General features: G+C 47.7%; 1 protein-coding gene across 23 annotated transcripts in view; it reads left to right on the top strand.

The window, feature by feature from the left end:
- Positions 1–13443, top strand: part of nrxn1a (neurexin 1a) — a 216175-nt gene that overhangs the window by 111883 nt on the left and 90849 nt on the right. For 15 of the 23 annotated variants that reach the window (XM_036526873.1, XM_036526893.1, XM_036526981.1 and 12 more), the window contains 5 exons: positions 3129–3155; positions 10620–10742; positions 11528–11909; positions 12636–12826; positions 13199–13372. In XM_036526873.1, the coding sequence (XP_036382766.1) occupies positions 3129–3155; positions 10620–10742; positions 11528–11909; positions 12636–12826; positions 13199–13372 (897 nt within the window). The remainder of the gene's footprint in view (positions 1–3128; positions 3156–10619; positions 10743–11527; positions 11910–12635; positions 12827–13198; positions 13373–13443) is intronic. The other 8 variants (XM_036526929.1, XM_036526973.1, XM_036527009.1 and 5 more) reach the window with 1 other exon arrangement.

Below are 13443 nucleotides of genomic sequence, written 5' to 3' on the forward strand. Positions count from 1 at the left end.
ACGCCTATGACCACGCCTGCAACCACACCCTCATACAACATAAGCTTCATTACAGACAGCACACTTCATAAGACACAACATACATAAGTACGCACGAAGCTGTGTGCCATTCTTTAGATCAAGCAGTGTGCCAACCACTCTGATTGGCAATTCCTGTAGCCATGCCCCCAGCCACACTCAAACCCCACCAACGGTCACACCCACAGGAATGCACACTCAGGAGTACAACCCAGGATGCAAATTCTCACATTGTCACTTGTTCAAATAACAACACTATGTAATTGAATACAACAATACCCTCTGAAACTCAGCTTCAGGAGAAACACATTTTCAAAGACATGTCAGCTGGTTGTGTACATCCAGAAACATAAGTTTTGGTTCCTTCATGTGTGTAATTTTATGCACATATTGTATGTATACAGTGTTTAAAAATTACACTAATTTCAAACTCTACTCTAAATCTATGCATAAAATTGCATTCATAAAAGTGGCAATAATTGACATGATAGAATTGATTTTTCCACATATTAAAAAAGTATTATGTATTTCATAATGTATATGTGAACATATCATTTTTATATGGCAATCACCTATTTCACACACGCACACACACACACACACACACACACACACACACACACTCACACATACTCTCGTGCAGTGTTGTCTCTGTGTGTGGAGGAGGAGGGGATGGCGTAGAGACCTTCAATGGCCGGAGTCTGCTGCCCTGCGCTCACTGCCAGTAGAGCACGATGCCGCCCTTACACTCCTAGAAAAGCTTCTCACCCCTTTCTACCCCTGTACCCTGCCCTGTAACCCACGCCCAACACCCCCAATACCCCAAACCCCCCACTCTAAGCCAGTCAGGGCCCGATCTCTAACCCCATGGTCTGAAGACCCCCCCCCCCTCCGTTACACGTGCAATCCATTACCCAGAATTCCCGCTTCTTCCTGTATGACAGTGTGGTGTGCTGTTCTTTTACATAGTGTTGAATTACTTTTACACTTAGTCATTTAGCAGGTGCTCTTTTCCAGTGCGACTTACAAAATTGCATACAAGCAGGTTAGGCTACGAGTGATAATTGTCACAATCTGACAGTAGGGGGTCATTACACAGCATGTCATATTCTGCTAAGTGCCATAGTACGTGAAAAAGAAAATGTGAGCATTTAGTGGATGTGTAGCAGGAATGTTGAAAATTCTGTATTAGGCCTTACTGCACTTTTTATGGGAATATATCTATGGAAGCTTACATTACATTTCTTTTACAAATTTTTCAGTTATGCAGATACTGAGTACTGAGTCAGATACTCAGTGAATGCAGTTTTATGTTTAAGTACCTAGTGTGAGGGTACAATAGCATTGTCCCCACTAAGGAAGCTAACCCGTGACCTCCTGGTTGAAATAGCTTCTCAACCACCTTCCCTCCTTCCCACCAGTTGTAGAGTTATAGTGCTCTGTCCCATTACCTGACAGAAGGCTGCCATGAGTCTGTTGGCAGATGTGTGGCACCACCTCCCACTGTACAGCCACTGAGAGCAGATACCTTAAACCAGGTTTCACTGTCATCGCAGAAATGAGAAGCCCCCTTTCGCCCCGCCCACCTCCACCGTGGACAAGTCTCCCTTACCCTGTGCCAGCCCTGTATGGGGCTACTTTAAACATGTCCCACCCAGGCAACTGCACCCATAACAACAAAGCTACACCACTATGTTGTGTCACCATGGTTACCTTAGATGTGCACCAGTGACATGCCCCGCCCACACTCCACTCCAGCCACTCCCACTGCCCCTCCCAGAGAGTACTGCATTCCCTGTAAGGGTGAGCACGCGCTGGTCTTTGGCTGTTTGCGACCACTTTTCTGCTGCGGTTGACGGCACGCGACCGGCTGTGGTCACATGGGAAAGAGAACTGGGTCTGTGCACTCCTCAGGGTCCTCACAGCAGCCTCACAGTGGCCCCGCCTTCATCACCAAAGGCCCACCTTTGTCACTCTGGCCCCGCCTTTATCACGGATGCTCTGCCTTCATTACAGTGGCCCGGCCTTTCTCTGTCACCAGCCTGTTCCTGACTGGTGACTCCAGATGCTGTAGTTTGTAGGGTTTTATTGATTGGATCATAATTATTTCATTGACTAATATTCTGTCAATAACAATAACGAAAATATTGTTATTTATGCCACTGACCTTATAATTAGACAGCCGATTCACAGGCTCAGCTGCAGTAGCAGGAGTGAATTGTATCCAGCTGTACATTTTTTGAGACAATGAAAGACTGCTGTGAGAGACCACGTCACCGAAGGTGCCCCGCCCAGTTCAGCCCTTCTCCACTGTGAAAGAGAAACTCCATCGGCTGGATCAGAAAGAAAGCAACAAAAGTAATGGCAGAATTACCAGAGCTCTTTCACAGGTGTGGAGAGGGAATCACACAGTCAGGGCAGGGCACCTGTGTGTGTTTTACCCAGAATTCAAAACAAAAAAAAAAGAATAAAAATGAATAAATGAAGAGGAGACTGTGTGTGTTTCCCATGGGGCCCAGCGTGGCTGTGGCTGCCTCCGGCACTCTGTGACCGCGCGGACGGCTTACCGCCACCCCGCCTCTCAGAGGCACGCGCACGCGGGCGAGAGTGTCTGAGACGGCCGTGGCAAAGACACCCCATTTCACGAGCGAGACGCCGCGTCCTCCCCCGCCAGAGAGTTCCAGCAGGCGGCCAGAGTTTCAGGAATATTCATCCGCAGCAAGGCCACTCACCCACTTTGGCCTGGACTCAGGAGCTCTGGAGTCTGGAGAATTATCTAGATTTTATGACTCTGTTATTCTCTAGACTCTAAGACTCTTCTGAACTGTATGATTATTTTATAAAAGAATGAGTCCCAGGCCTTACTGCTCATGAATATTTTATGAGGACAGGACAGAGATGGTGGCGGTGGGTGGGTGGTCTCCTCCCGGAACTCTCAGGTGGAGACAGGAAGTGGCGCAGAGCATGCCATCTCGCGAGGAAAACGGCGCGTCTTTGGCCAGGGTGTCTGTGTGTCTGTCCCCAGAGGGGTGGAGCCTGTTTTTTGATGGATGTCTGCAGCTGTAACCTTGAAGGATGAATTTACATGTCATCTATTCTTCCCCATCTAGACTGTGTCAGGATTAACTGTACCTCCAGTAAGTGCACATTAACCTTTTCTTCTCTATAATATATGCTTTCTGTCTGAACCGCTCTATATGTATGTATGTATGTATGTATCCTGTATATATGTCACCAGATAATTGTTTGGCGAAACACACGGGTTTGTTAGCAGAGTATGTCACAGAGCGTCTGTCAGGGTCGTTAATGTCGACGCGGGTTTGAAGTACCTCAAGTGGGTGGGATGTAGCCGCTGTCTCCAAACGGGGGCGGGTCCATACTTATTAGCCAGCCAATCAGTGTGAGGGAGAGATTTTTTTTAAATAAAACAGTGGCAGTCAGGTGATGGGTACTGAAGGGAAGGGGGCACTAATTACCACCACCCTCACTGGTGATACTTCACTCCCTCTGGTTTCCTCTTACGAAGTCTGGAAGCCACTGACTCAAAGAGCCTGATATAAAAGGTGCTCACGGGGTGGTGGGTGGAGGGCGGGGGCGGGTTCCTCTGCTTCGGCGATACGTGGGAGTGAGGCTGCTTCCTCGATCTCCCTCCCGTGTGGGCTGACGTGGGTGTGCTCGGCAGCAGAAGGTGGTGTTGAAGGGGGGGGGGGGGGGGGGGGGGTCTGTGCTCTTGCGAAACTGCCAGGGAAAGCGGCAGCACTCAAACACACAGGAGAGGAGAGAAGAGGAGGGGAGAGAGATGGGGAAGGGGTAGTGAGAGAAGGAGAGGTAGGTGGTAGAGAGGGAGGAGAGGAGGAAGAGGAGGAGAAGGTGGGGAGGAGAAGAGGAGGAGAGGAGGAAAGAGAGGGGAGGGGGAGGGGAGAGGAGTGAAAAAGCAGGCATCTGGCATCTCTGCGGGGTTCCTTGCAATGTTGTGGAGGTGCGTTGGTCATTTTTTTGGGGAGTTGCATTGGTCATGGATAGAACAGAATTCATGACTGCTCCCATGGTTAGGTTGTTTGTTTGTTTTCAGTTCCTCATCAACAGGTGATTGGTTCCTAAACCTTTGCCCTTTTCTCAGACACCATTAGTAACAGCTCTGACCACCTCCTGTCATGGAGTCTGGTGTTCTTCAGACAGAAACAGGGTTTCCTCCTACAGTACAACCTGTGAACAGGTCGCTCTCATTAACTGCCAGTAAGTGATGCATTAAACACCTCATGTGGAAGAGAAAAGAGTGGCCCTGACATTTACATTAAAGCCTGTTAGAGATATGCTCTTTCTCTGTCTCCCTCTCTCTCTCTCTCACACACACACACACACACACTTACACACACACACCCTCTGCTCTGTTAGCGTGGCTGCGTGAGGGTGTAATAACTATCTATCTGTCTGGGAGCAGACGCATTCTGCATGGTGAGCGGGAGGCTGTGAGCCTCCATTGAAAGCAGGCTCCTGAAAGGCCCGATTGCTCTGAATTGGAGAGGCTCGTTTCCCGTAATGACCTCAGATATAAATATGCACGAGTGGCTGCATTTACAGCAGAGGGTGTGAAAGTCATAAATATTCACCGAGCGCACACTTCTCCATTACCGCTCGGAATGCAGAGAGAGCCGAGCCCAGGCGGGGAGGGGGAGAGAGCCGGAGTCTGGATGCAGGGTGGAAAATGGTGTGTGTGTGTCTGTGTCTGTGTGTGTGTGTGTGTGTGTGTGTGTGTATGTGTGTGTGTGTGAGAGAGAGAGAGAGAGAGAGAGAGAGAGAGAGAGAGAGAGAGAGAGAGAGAGGGAGAGAGAGAGAGAGAGAAAGAGGAAGAGATAGAGAAAGAGAGAGTGTGTGTGTGTGTGTTAGTGTTATGTTATAATAATGTTCATATTATGTATGGTATGTATGTATGTGTGGTGTAATGTTATTGTGTTACATTATATTACAATCATTTAATTGTAATATAATGCAGTGTTAATGTTATGCATGATCACAGCTGTTTTCACTCAGGAGATTGTGGGTGTGTCTGTGGGGTGCTGCTGGGCTCTCCTGTGAGGGCTGACAGTGGCAGCAGGAGGTACAGGAAGCTTCACCACCTGCAGCGGAATGATGTAAAATTTACCTGTCAGCGTGGAGGACATGTCAGCAGGCCCCTATCCACAATCCATCTCTGCCAAACCTTTAAGGACCTTATAAATGACTCGGCCATGGAGTCGATCTCAGGCACCTTCTTGCGTCTGATCTAAATGCCGCTGAGCCTGTCTGTTATGCAGAAATATGGGCTGGGAACATTTCGTTCGCAGACAACTGTCTGACAGTTAAAAAATGACTACCGCAGTGAAGAATAGGAAAGCAGAACAAAATGTGAAAGTCACGGTGAACATCGGGTCATTGGTTAGAGAACGACGTGGGGGGGAGGGGCTTTGGGGGCCAGGTTTAACTGCCTGATCCGGACCTCCGGCTCTGAGGGGCAGCGACACAAACCCACACCAAGCCCTACTGCAGACAGCACCGAATAGGAACCAGGGGCCTCATTTATAAAACGTTCTCACGCACAGATTTGATCTTAGAATGTGCGTACGCTCAAATCTATGCCAAAGTTCAGATTTATAAAAACGGTCTTTGATGTGGAAAAGTACTACTTAGCTCCACGTTAGGTTCTAACTTGCCGTACGAACGTTTCCTTGTGGCAATGGCAATTGGAGTACTGCATGTATCCGTAAATCTAAGAGCGCTAACACATCGTCTGCTGCCTAATTGTTTCCTCAATATTATTATTATTATTAGTAGTAGTAGTAGTAGTAGTAATAGTAATAGTAGTATGCTGTTGTAGTTGTATTGCCGGATTGAACACATTGCTTAGGCTGTACGTAATGGTTTGCACAATAAAGTTATTAATAAATTAAAACAACATAAGCTAGACTACTTGTGGAAAAAAAACACACATTGGTTTTCCAAAACTACCCCTATTAGCATAATTGACACATCCTTATTTAATATACATATTATGGTTCCACGTGTAAAACATTTCGGTCAATCTATAGGCTATAAAATTTCCAATGATGCAGTGGTTTGCAAGAGGAAGAATGGCACCATTGGCACTTCTTGAAGATATCACCAACTGTGCAATAAGAAGGGAACGAGTTTTAACAGATCGGGCGGACGTCTGTGCGCATGATGACGAATGGCTGATAAGCAGGCTCCCAAACAGCGTCTCTGCACGCATCTGCACCTCCACCAACAGGACCTCGATTTCGGCCTCGCTAAAAAACTTTTTCTTTCTTTTTCAGCTCGCCATTATCAAGTAAAAGATTTGGGTTTTGATTCGAGCTCCTTTATATGCTAATGATGTGGACATCTAAAACCATTTAGCTGCGCACAAGTTCAAGATCATTTGAGATTTATAGATTTCACATCTGGGAGAGTGGCGTACGCACGTTTTCTCTGAATCACACGTACATACATTTCAGAAATCAGAAATACAATTTAGAAATCTTAGATCAAATGTAGGATGGTTTCTATGCAACTTTTTTATAAATGATGCCACTGATGTTCTCCTGTAAAAGTAACCGTATAGCGAAGGGCGAGAGCAGTCACCCCACCTGGCCTCGAACCCGGGTCTACGGGGTACCAATCCTACAGCCTGGCTCTTTGGTGTCACAGTCAAAGTCGTATGTTTGGTACACTGTAAACCTGGGTTCGAGGCTGGGTGGGGTGACTGCTCTCGCCCTTCGCTACAAACCATTTGTGCATTATCGGTCTGGCCAACCATGCCCCTTCCCTGGGCTTCACCTGTCACCATGTTGCCGTTTAGTTTGCATGCCTAATTGAAGCTTGACACTGATTTAGAGTTTTCTAGGGGAGAAAAAAAAAATCAATACCTTTCCAAGAACGGACCTCCGGGAACACTAAATGTACTGAACACGTAACAAATCACTGACTCTAAAGAAGGTGATTTATTTTCTAATCTATTTTTTTTCGCTCTGAAAGACCAGGAGGGCCAGGTTTAATTTTCTCACAGGATGCTGAGCCCTGTGGCCAGCAGGAGCTGCTTGATGAACAGTCACGCAGTGGTGATACACTTCTTATGCAGTGCTTACGAAGTTTGTGTGCAGTTACATTACGCTACTGTCATTTAGCAGACGCTCTTATCCAGAGCAACTTAAACAGGCTACAGTTTTCATCCATTTATACAGCTGGATATTTACTGAGGAAATTGTGGGTTAAGTACCTTGCCCAAGGGTACAGCAGCAGTAGCCAAGAAGGGAATCGAACCAGCGGCCTTTTGGTTATAAGCCATGTTCCCTACCACTATGCTACACTGCTGCCACAGTTTTAATGGGACCCTTCATTCAGATGGGTGTTTCCTGCCTGTTTCCCCAGCTGGGCCTTGTTCTCCTCACCTATGGAAGCCCGTTGCATTTTCTCTCTGGTCTGACCCTTGCTCTGAGACGGGGGGCGGGGGGGGGGGGGGGGGGGGGCATCCAGATGCACTACCATGTTTTTGTGCAGTCGGACTCCCGCCTGCCCAGCGGGGCACTGTGGGTAAATAATTACAGAGAGGTCTCCGAAATCAAGAACATCCGCTAAAAAGGAGGGGCGGCAGACGCGGCCAACGTGATTTCATCTGCTGCAGTGAGAGAAAACACATCACCGTGTAACATACACACAACTCTCTACTCTCGCTATTGCTCTCTCTGTCCCTCTCCTCTGCCCTCTCTTTTCTCCCACCCAACCAGCACAGACTCACCGGTCACTGGGACAACCCCTTTTCCTCTCTGCTGCAAAGAGCCTCTTGTCAAATCCAGTTTCAGATTCAAATTATTAAATATAACCATAGAAATTAAAAGAAAATACACATATGTATAAAAGTTAAATTGATAAACAATAAACAACCTTACATATCACAATCAGCATAATAATAATTAATTATATTAACTATAATTAATTATTATGATTAATATATTGTCCATCACTTCCACTCCATCCAATCGCAGTGCTCAGCTCCCTGGTCGTGTGACCCAGGAGGGCCTCTGTGACACTGTCTGTCTCTGAGGTCTTCCCAGCCTCTGTGTTAGTCCTCATAGGGTTTTTACAAAAGGGGGAGGAACTGAATTTATATAAAGACAGAAAGAGGGACCGCTGGGACAGTACTGTCCCGGGACAAAGTTCTTGATCACTCAGTAATGCTGGTCACCAGTGGTAGAGTTGAACCAAACTGTGCCAAATGGAATTTATTGATTTTTTTCTGGCAACGTGGCTGCCGTCAGTAACTAACTGTCGCATCCATTGTTGTTTGTTACATTTTAAGAGCCACTGCCTTGATGTAGCATAAAATAATCCATTTCAATCATAGCTATGTTTGGTGCCAACTACCAGTGACCATATCAGGGCATTGCAGAGTTTAATGTGAATCTGATAAAAATGGCAGAGATTTGGGAATACAGATAAGATTTTTTCACCCATAAACAGTTTAATTCTCATCCTGTTCTTTCTATGGATGGCCATTTGGGTCTCCTGGATTACAGAGGATTACAAAACATCATGCAGGAAAATGCAGTTCCTCCTTCAGCCAGTTGAGGGTGTTAAATCTGAGTTAGAGCAGTGGATTTATGACCATGCCTACATGACTCAGGACTGCACAGCATAGTCACAGAGGACAAGGCAGAGTAGGGGGGGGGGGGGGGGGGTTACAGGCGATAAATTGCTTTTACAGTGGAATCTTGAAAATGACTGCACAGTGGGTTTTGAATATGCTCTCTGAGGCTCTCAATGTCAGAGGCCAGTGTGTTATGGACATCAAATACGCAATGGCTGACGCAAACTCACCTCCCCTACCTCCACTTAGTGCCGCCACTAGCAACCACCACGGTGCTTTGCTGCCATCTAGTGGTAAGTATGAACAAATCACTGGAGAAACGTCCACTAGGGGGTACCTTGGGATACCACAGTGGATGATTGCTTTCGTAATAATAATGGATGTAATTTATATTTTGAAGGATCTCAAAGTGCTTTACGGTGAGGGGGAGGAACTCACCTCAAACCAGCACTAATGTGTAGCCTCCACCTGAGCAATGCACGGCAGCCATTTTTGCGCCAGTCCACACATCAGCTTTCTTAAATTTACTAAATAGCAAGACTGAAAAAGCTGTGAATTCAGCCAGGACCCTGAGGACACCCGCATTCTATGTGACAGGACTGCAGTGGGATGTTTAATAACTACAGGACCTCTGACCGATGCCTCACCTGAAAAACAGAATATCTTGCAGAGCCTGTCCTTTTCCTTCCTTCTCTCTCTCTCCCTCCCTCTCTCTCCCCCCCCCCTCCCCTGTCTCTCTCCCTCTCTCTCTCTCTCTCTCCCTCTCTCTCCCCCCCCCTCCCTCTCCCTCTCTCCCCTTATCTCTCCCTCTCTCTCTCCCCCTGTCTCTCTCTCTCTCTCTCCCTCTCTCCCTCTCTCTCTCTCCCCCGTCTCTCCCCCTCTCTCTCTCTCTCTCTCTCTCTCTCTCTCTCTCTCCCCCCTCTCCCTCTCCCTCTCTCCCCTTGTCTCTCCCTCTGTCTCTCTCCCCCTGTCTCTCCCCCTGTCTCTCTCCCTCTCTCTCTCTCTCTCTCTCCCCCTGTCTCTCTCCCTCGTGTCTCTCGCTCTCTCTCTCTCTCTCTCTCTCTCTCTCTCAGTACTGCGCATACTGGCCTCTCCTTTAAGGGAGCACACGCTCTTTTCCCAAGCACCTCTGCTTCAGTCACTTCTCAGCAGGGCCCTTGAACTGCTGCACAAAATCAATATGTGTACAGCGCAGAGGCTGGAGTGCTGGATTAGCATGCGTCGAGTGAATGCGACAAGCGCATGCGTTTCTGCATTCAGGGGCTTTGTATCAGGCTCTTTGGGTTGGAGGGACTGGCTGAGGGTGAGGAATGTGCTATTATGTTCAGGTGAAAGTGCAGTGTTCACGGACTGCAGGTGCGGGTATGGTAAGCCTGAGTGGATTTCTTTGGTAGTACTTTACATGAAATGGGTCTTCTGCAGGCAACAGTTACCCTCATTACATTTATGGAACAAGCATACCTGATTTTAGCATAATATATATTATATAAGTGTCATTTGGTATAGAGTCGTCTTTGAGTTTGTTTATGACAGTTCATGACTGGTCCTGTGTGCCTCTGACCCATGCCTGTCAAAACCGTATGGACCAGTTGGCTGCATAAAACCCACTTTAAATGAAATGCTGACCACATGATGGCCTGTCTTTCTTTCTTCTGTTATTTGCCTTTGTCTTTCTCTCCTCCTCTCTCTATCTCTCCTCTGTGCAGTGTCTCTTTCTCTCTTTGTCTCTCTTTCTCTCTCTCTCCTCTTTGCAGTTTCTCTCTTTGTCTCTCTTTCTCTCTCTCTCCTCTTTGCAGTTTCTCTCTGTGTGTCTCTTTCTGCTTTCTGCAGTTTCTCTCTCTCTCTGTCTGTCTCTTTCTCTCCTCTCTGCAATCTCTCTCTCTATCTCTCCTTTGTGCGGTTTCTCTCTCTCTCTCTCTCTGTCTCTCCCCGTTCCCGGGGGGCATGTGTTGTTGTAACCCCCGTTTGGGCCGTCCCGCAGGTAAGGGTCCCGAGACCATTTTTGCGGGGCACAATCTGAACGATAACGAGTGGCACACGGTGCGGGTGGTGCGGAGGGGGCGGAGCCTGAAGCTGACGGTGGACGAGCTGCAGCCAGCCGAAGGTAACCGGGCGCTGCTTGTTTTTCTGGGGAGACACCACGGCCTGCGGCGGGTAAAGCCTGGGAATGAAAGATCCCGTCACAGCTCCCCCCCCCCCCGGAAGGTTTGGGTGAAGGGGGTCCCACTCTGGGACGTGACCTGGTGCATTCAGGATGTATAAGGCTCCTGCACTGTCAGGTATCCAAAGAGCATTTAGATGACAAAGTCACATCCAGGGTGTTCGAAAGGCCATTTCTATGCCCTGAAAATCACTGTGAGTTTATATTTTGGTTATATTTTAGCTGTAATTACATTCACATGTAGTCATTTAGCAGATGGTCCTTTCCAGAAAAACAAAAAAAGTTACAAAGGTTAAAAAGGAAGGCTAAAAGCAGAAGTGTCCCAAGTCATATGGGATATGGTATACAGTGCTTTTCCTTAGCAAATATATTTGAGGTTATAGTATGAATGTTCAAATTTTTTTTTTTTTTTTTTTAACTAAGATGTAGTTTGAACCGATGAGTTTTTACTCATTTTATGCTTTTCAGCTATTGCTACAATGGCTACAAGCTGTTTTTTTCATATTAAAAATATGAAATACAGGCAATGAAGTAAAAAAACCCACAGCAGCTCAAAATTTCACCCAGCTCTCTTAAGTTGAGTTCTGCTGCCATCTTACGGCATGCTGTGGAATTGCAGTGTTTCATGGTCACATGGGAAGAATCCTGAGTGACCATCCCCCTGAGTGACCATCCCCCTCCCTTCTTCCCTCCCTCTGCCCCCGCCCACCCCCCCTTTACCCCAAAAGGCCAAATGGCGGGCGACCACACCCAGCTGGAGTTCCACAATGTGGAGACCGGCATTGTGACGGAGAAGCGGCACATACAGGCGGTTCCGTCCAACTTCATCGGCCACCTGCAGAGCCTGTCCTTCAACGGCATGGCCTACATCGACCTCTGCAAGAACGGCGACATTGACTACTGCGAGCTCAATGCCATGATCGGCTTCAAGAACATCATAGCCGACCCCGTCACCTTCAAGTCCCGCTCCAGCTACGTCACGTTGGCCACGCTGCAGGCCTACTACTCCATGCACCTCTTCTTCCAGTTCAAAACCACCTCCTCTGACGGCCTCGTCCTCTACAACAGCGGTGACGGCAACGACTTCATCGTGGTGGAGCTGGTCAAGGGGTGAGGAGCCGCGGCGCGGACTCCACAGCAATCAGCTCTGGTCCATTCCAGTCGCAATCCTAGTTTTGCCGACTGTTCTTGCACCACTAAACACTCTCAAAGCTTATGCTACTACATTATTGGCATTTAGCAGATGCTCCTATCCAGAGCAACTTACATAGGTTACAATTTTTACATGTTATCCATTTATACATGCAGCTGGATATTTACTGAGGCAATTGTGAGTTAAGTACTTTGCCCAAGCGTACTACAGCAGTGCCCCAGCGGGGCATCAAACCGCCAACCTTTTGGTCCTGCTCCATACCACTATACTACACTGCCGCTGCCGGTTAAGCTCCAGTTTCGGACCAAACGGATGATATATTAAAAGCTTCCTGGTATTTGACCATTCACTTGATAATACTGTGGTTATCATTTGACTGGACACCATAGTTATCATTTCACTGGACGTTGATGTTATCATTTGATTGGACACTGAGGTTATCGTGTGACTGCATACTTGATGACACAATGGATGTCATTATAATTAGCCAAAAAAATGTAGAATAATTTGTCACTCTTTTGCTGACAAAAAATTACACATAAAAGGCAGGAAAAGAAAGAAAAAGATATTAATGCATGGACCATGACATACTTATATACACACACACACACACACACACATACAGATATGGTGCAGTGTTGATATGTGAGAGTAAGTCCTGGGTTTCTGACGTTTGGTTGTAGCTACCTGCACTATGTATCCGACCTGGGCAACGGCGCTCACCTGATCAAGGGGAACTCTAACAAGCCACTAAACGACAACCACTGGCACAACGTCATGATCTCCCGCGACACCAACAACCTCCACACCGTCAAGATCGACACCAAGATCACCACCCAGACCACCATGGGGGCCAAGAACCTGGATCTGAAAGGTAGAGAGACGGGGTTCTGAACTGATAGCCTACTGGTCATGAAAGGTTGCATGTGAATGTATATATAATGTATGTGTGAGTGCGTGTGTGTGTGTGTGTGTGAGAAAGAGAGAGAGAGAGAGAAAGGGGGAGAGAAAGAGCGTGTGTGTGTGGGGGGGAGTTTGGTTTAAGGCCAAATGAGTGGCTAAAGACTCTGTCCCCTTTGGTGATTAGTTTGGAATCCCTGCTCCAGCAGTATCCATGCTTTGATATTGCATTGTAACACTGACAGCAGTGATCCAGCAGAGGGCAGCTTAACCTCATTCTGTGCGGAGATCTGCCACACAGGGACCTCGCTCTGACCACCCTGTCATCTCGCTTCCTTTGCCACAGGCGACCTGTACGTCGGTGGCGTTGCCAAGGAGATGTACAAGGACCTGCCCAAGCTGGTCCACGCCAAGGAGGGCTTCCAGGGCTGCCTGGCATCAGTGGACCTGAACGGACGACTCCCCGACCTGCTGTCCGATGCCCTCACCTGGGTGGGGCAGATTGAGAGGGGCTGCGAAGGTGAGAATCTCTCGGAGACCCCCTGCCCCACCCTTCCCCACCCCACCCTAAAGCGACCCATATCAGGGACT

This window comes from Megalops cyprinoides, chromosome 1, assembly GCF_013368585.1.
Source record: "Megalops cyprinoides isolate fMegCyp1 chromosome 1, fMegCyp1.pri, whole genome shotgun sequence".
Classification (NCBI taxonomy): Eukaryota; Metazoa; Chordata; class Actinopteri; order Elopiformes; family Megalopidae; genus Megalops; species Megalops cyprinoides.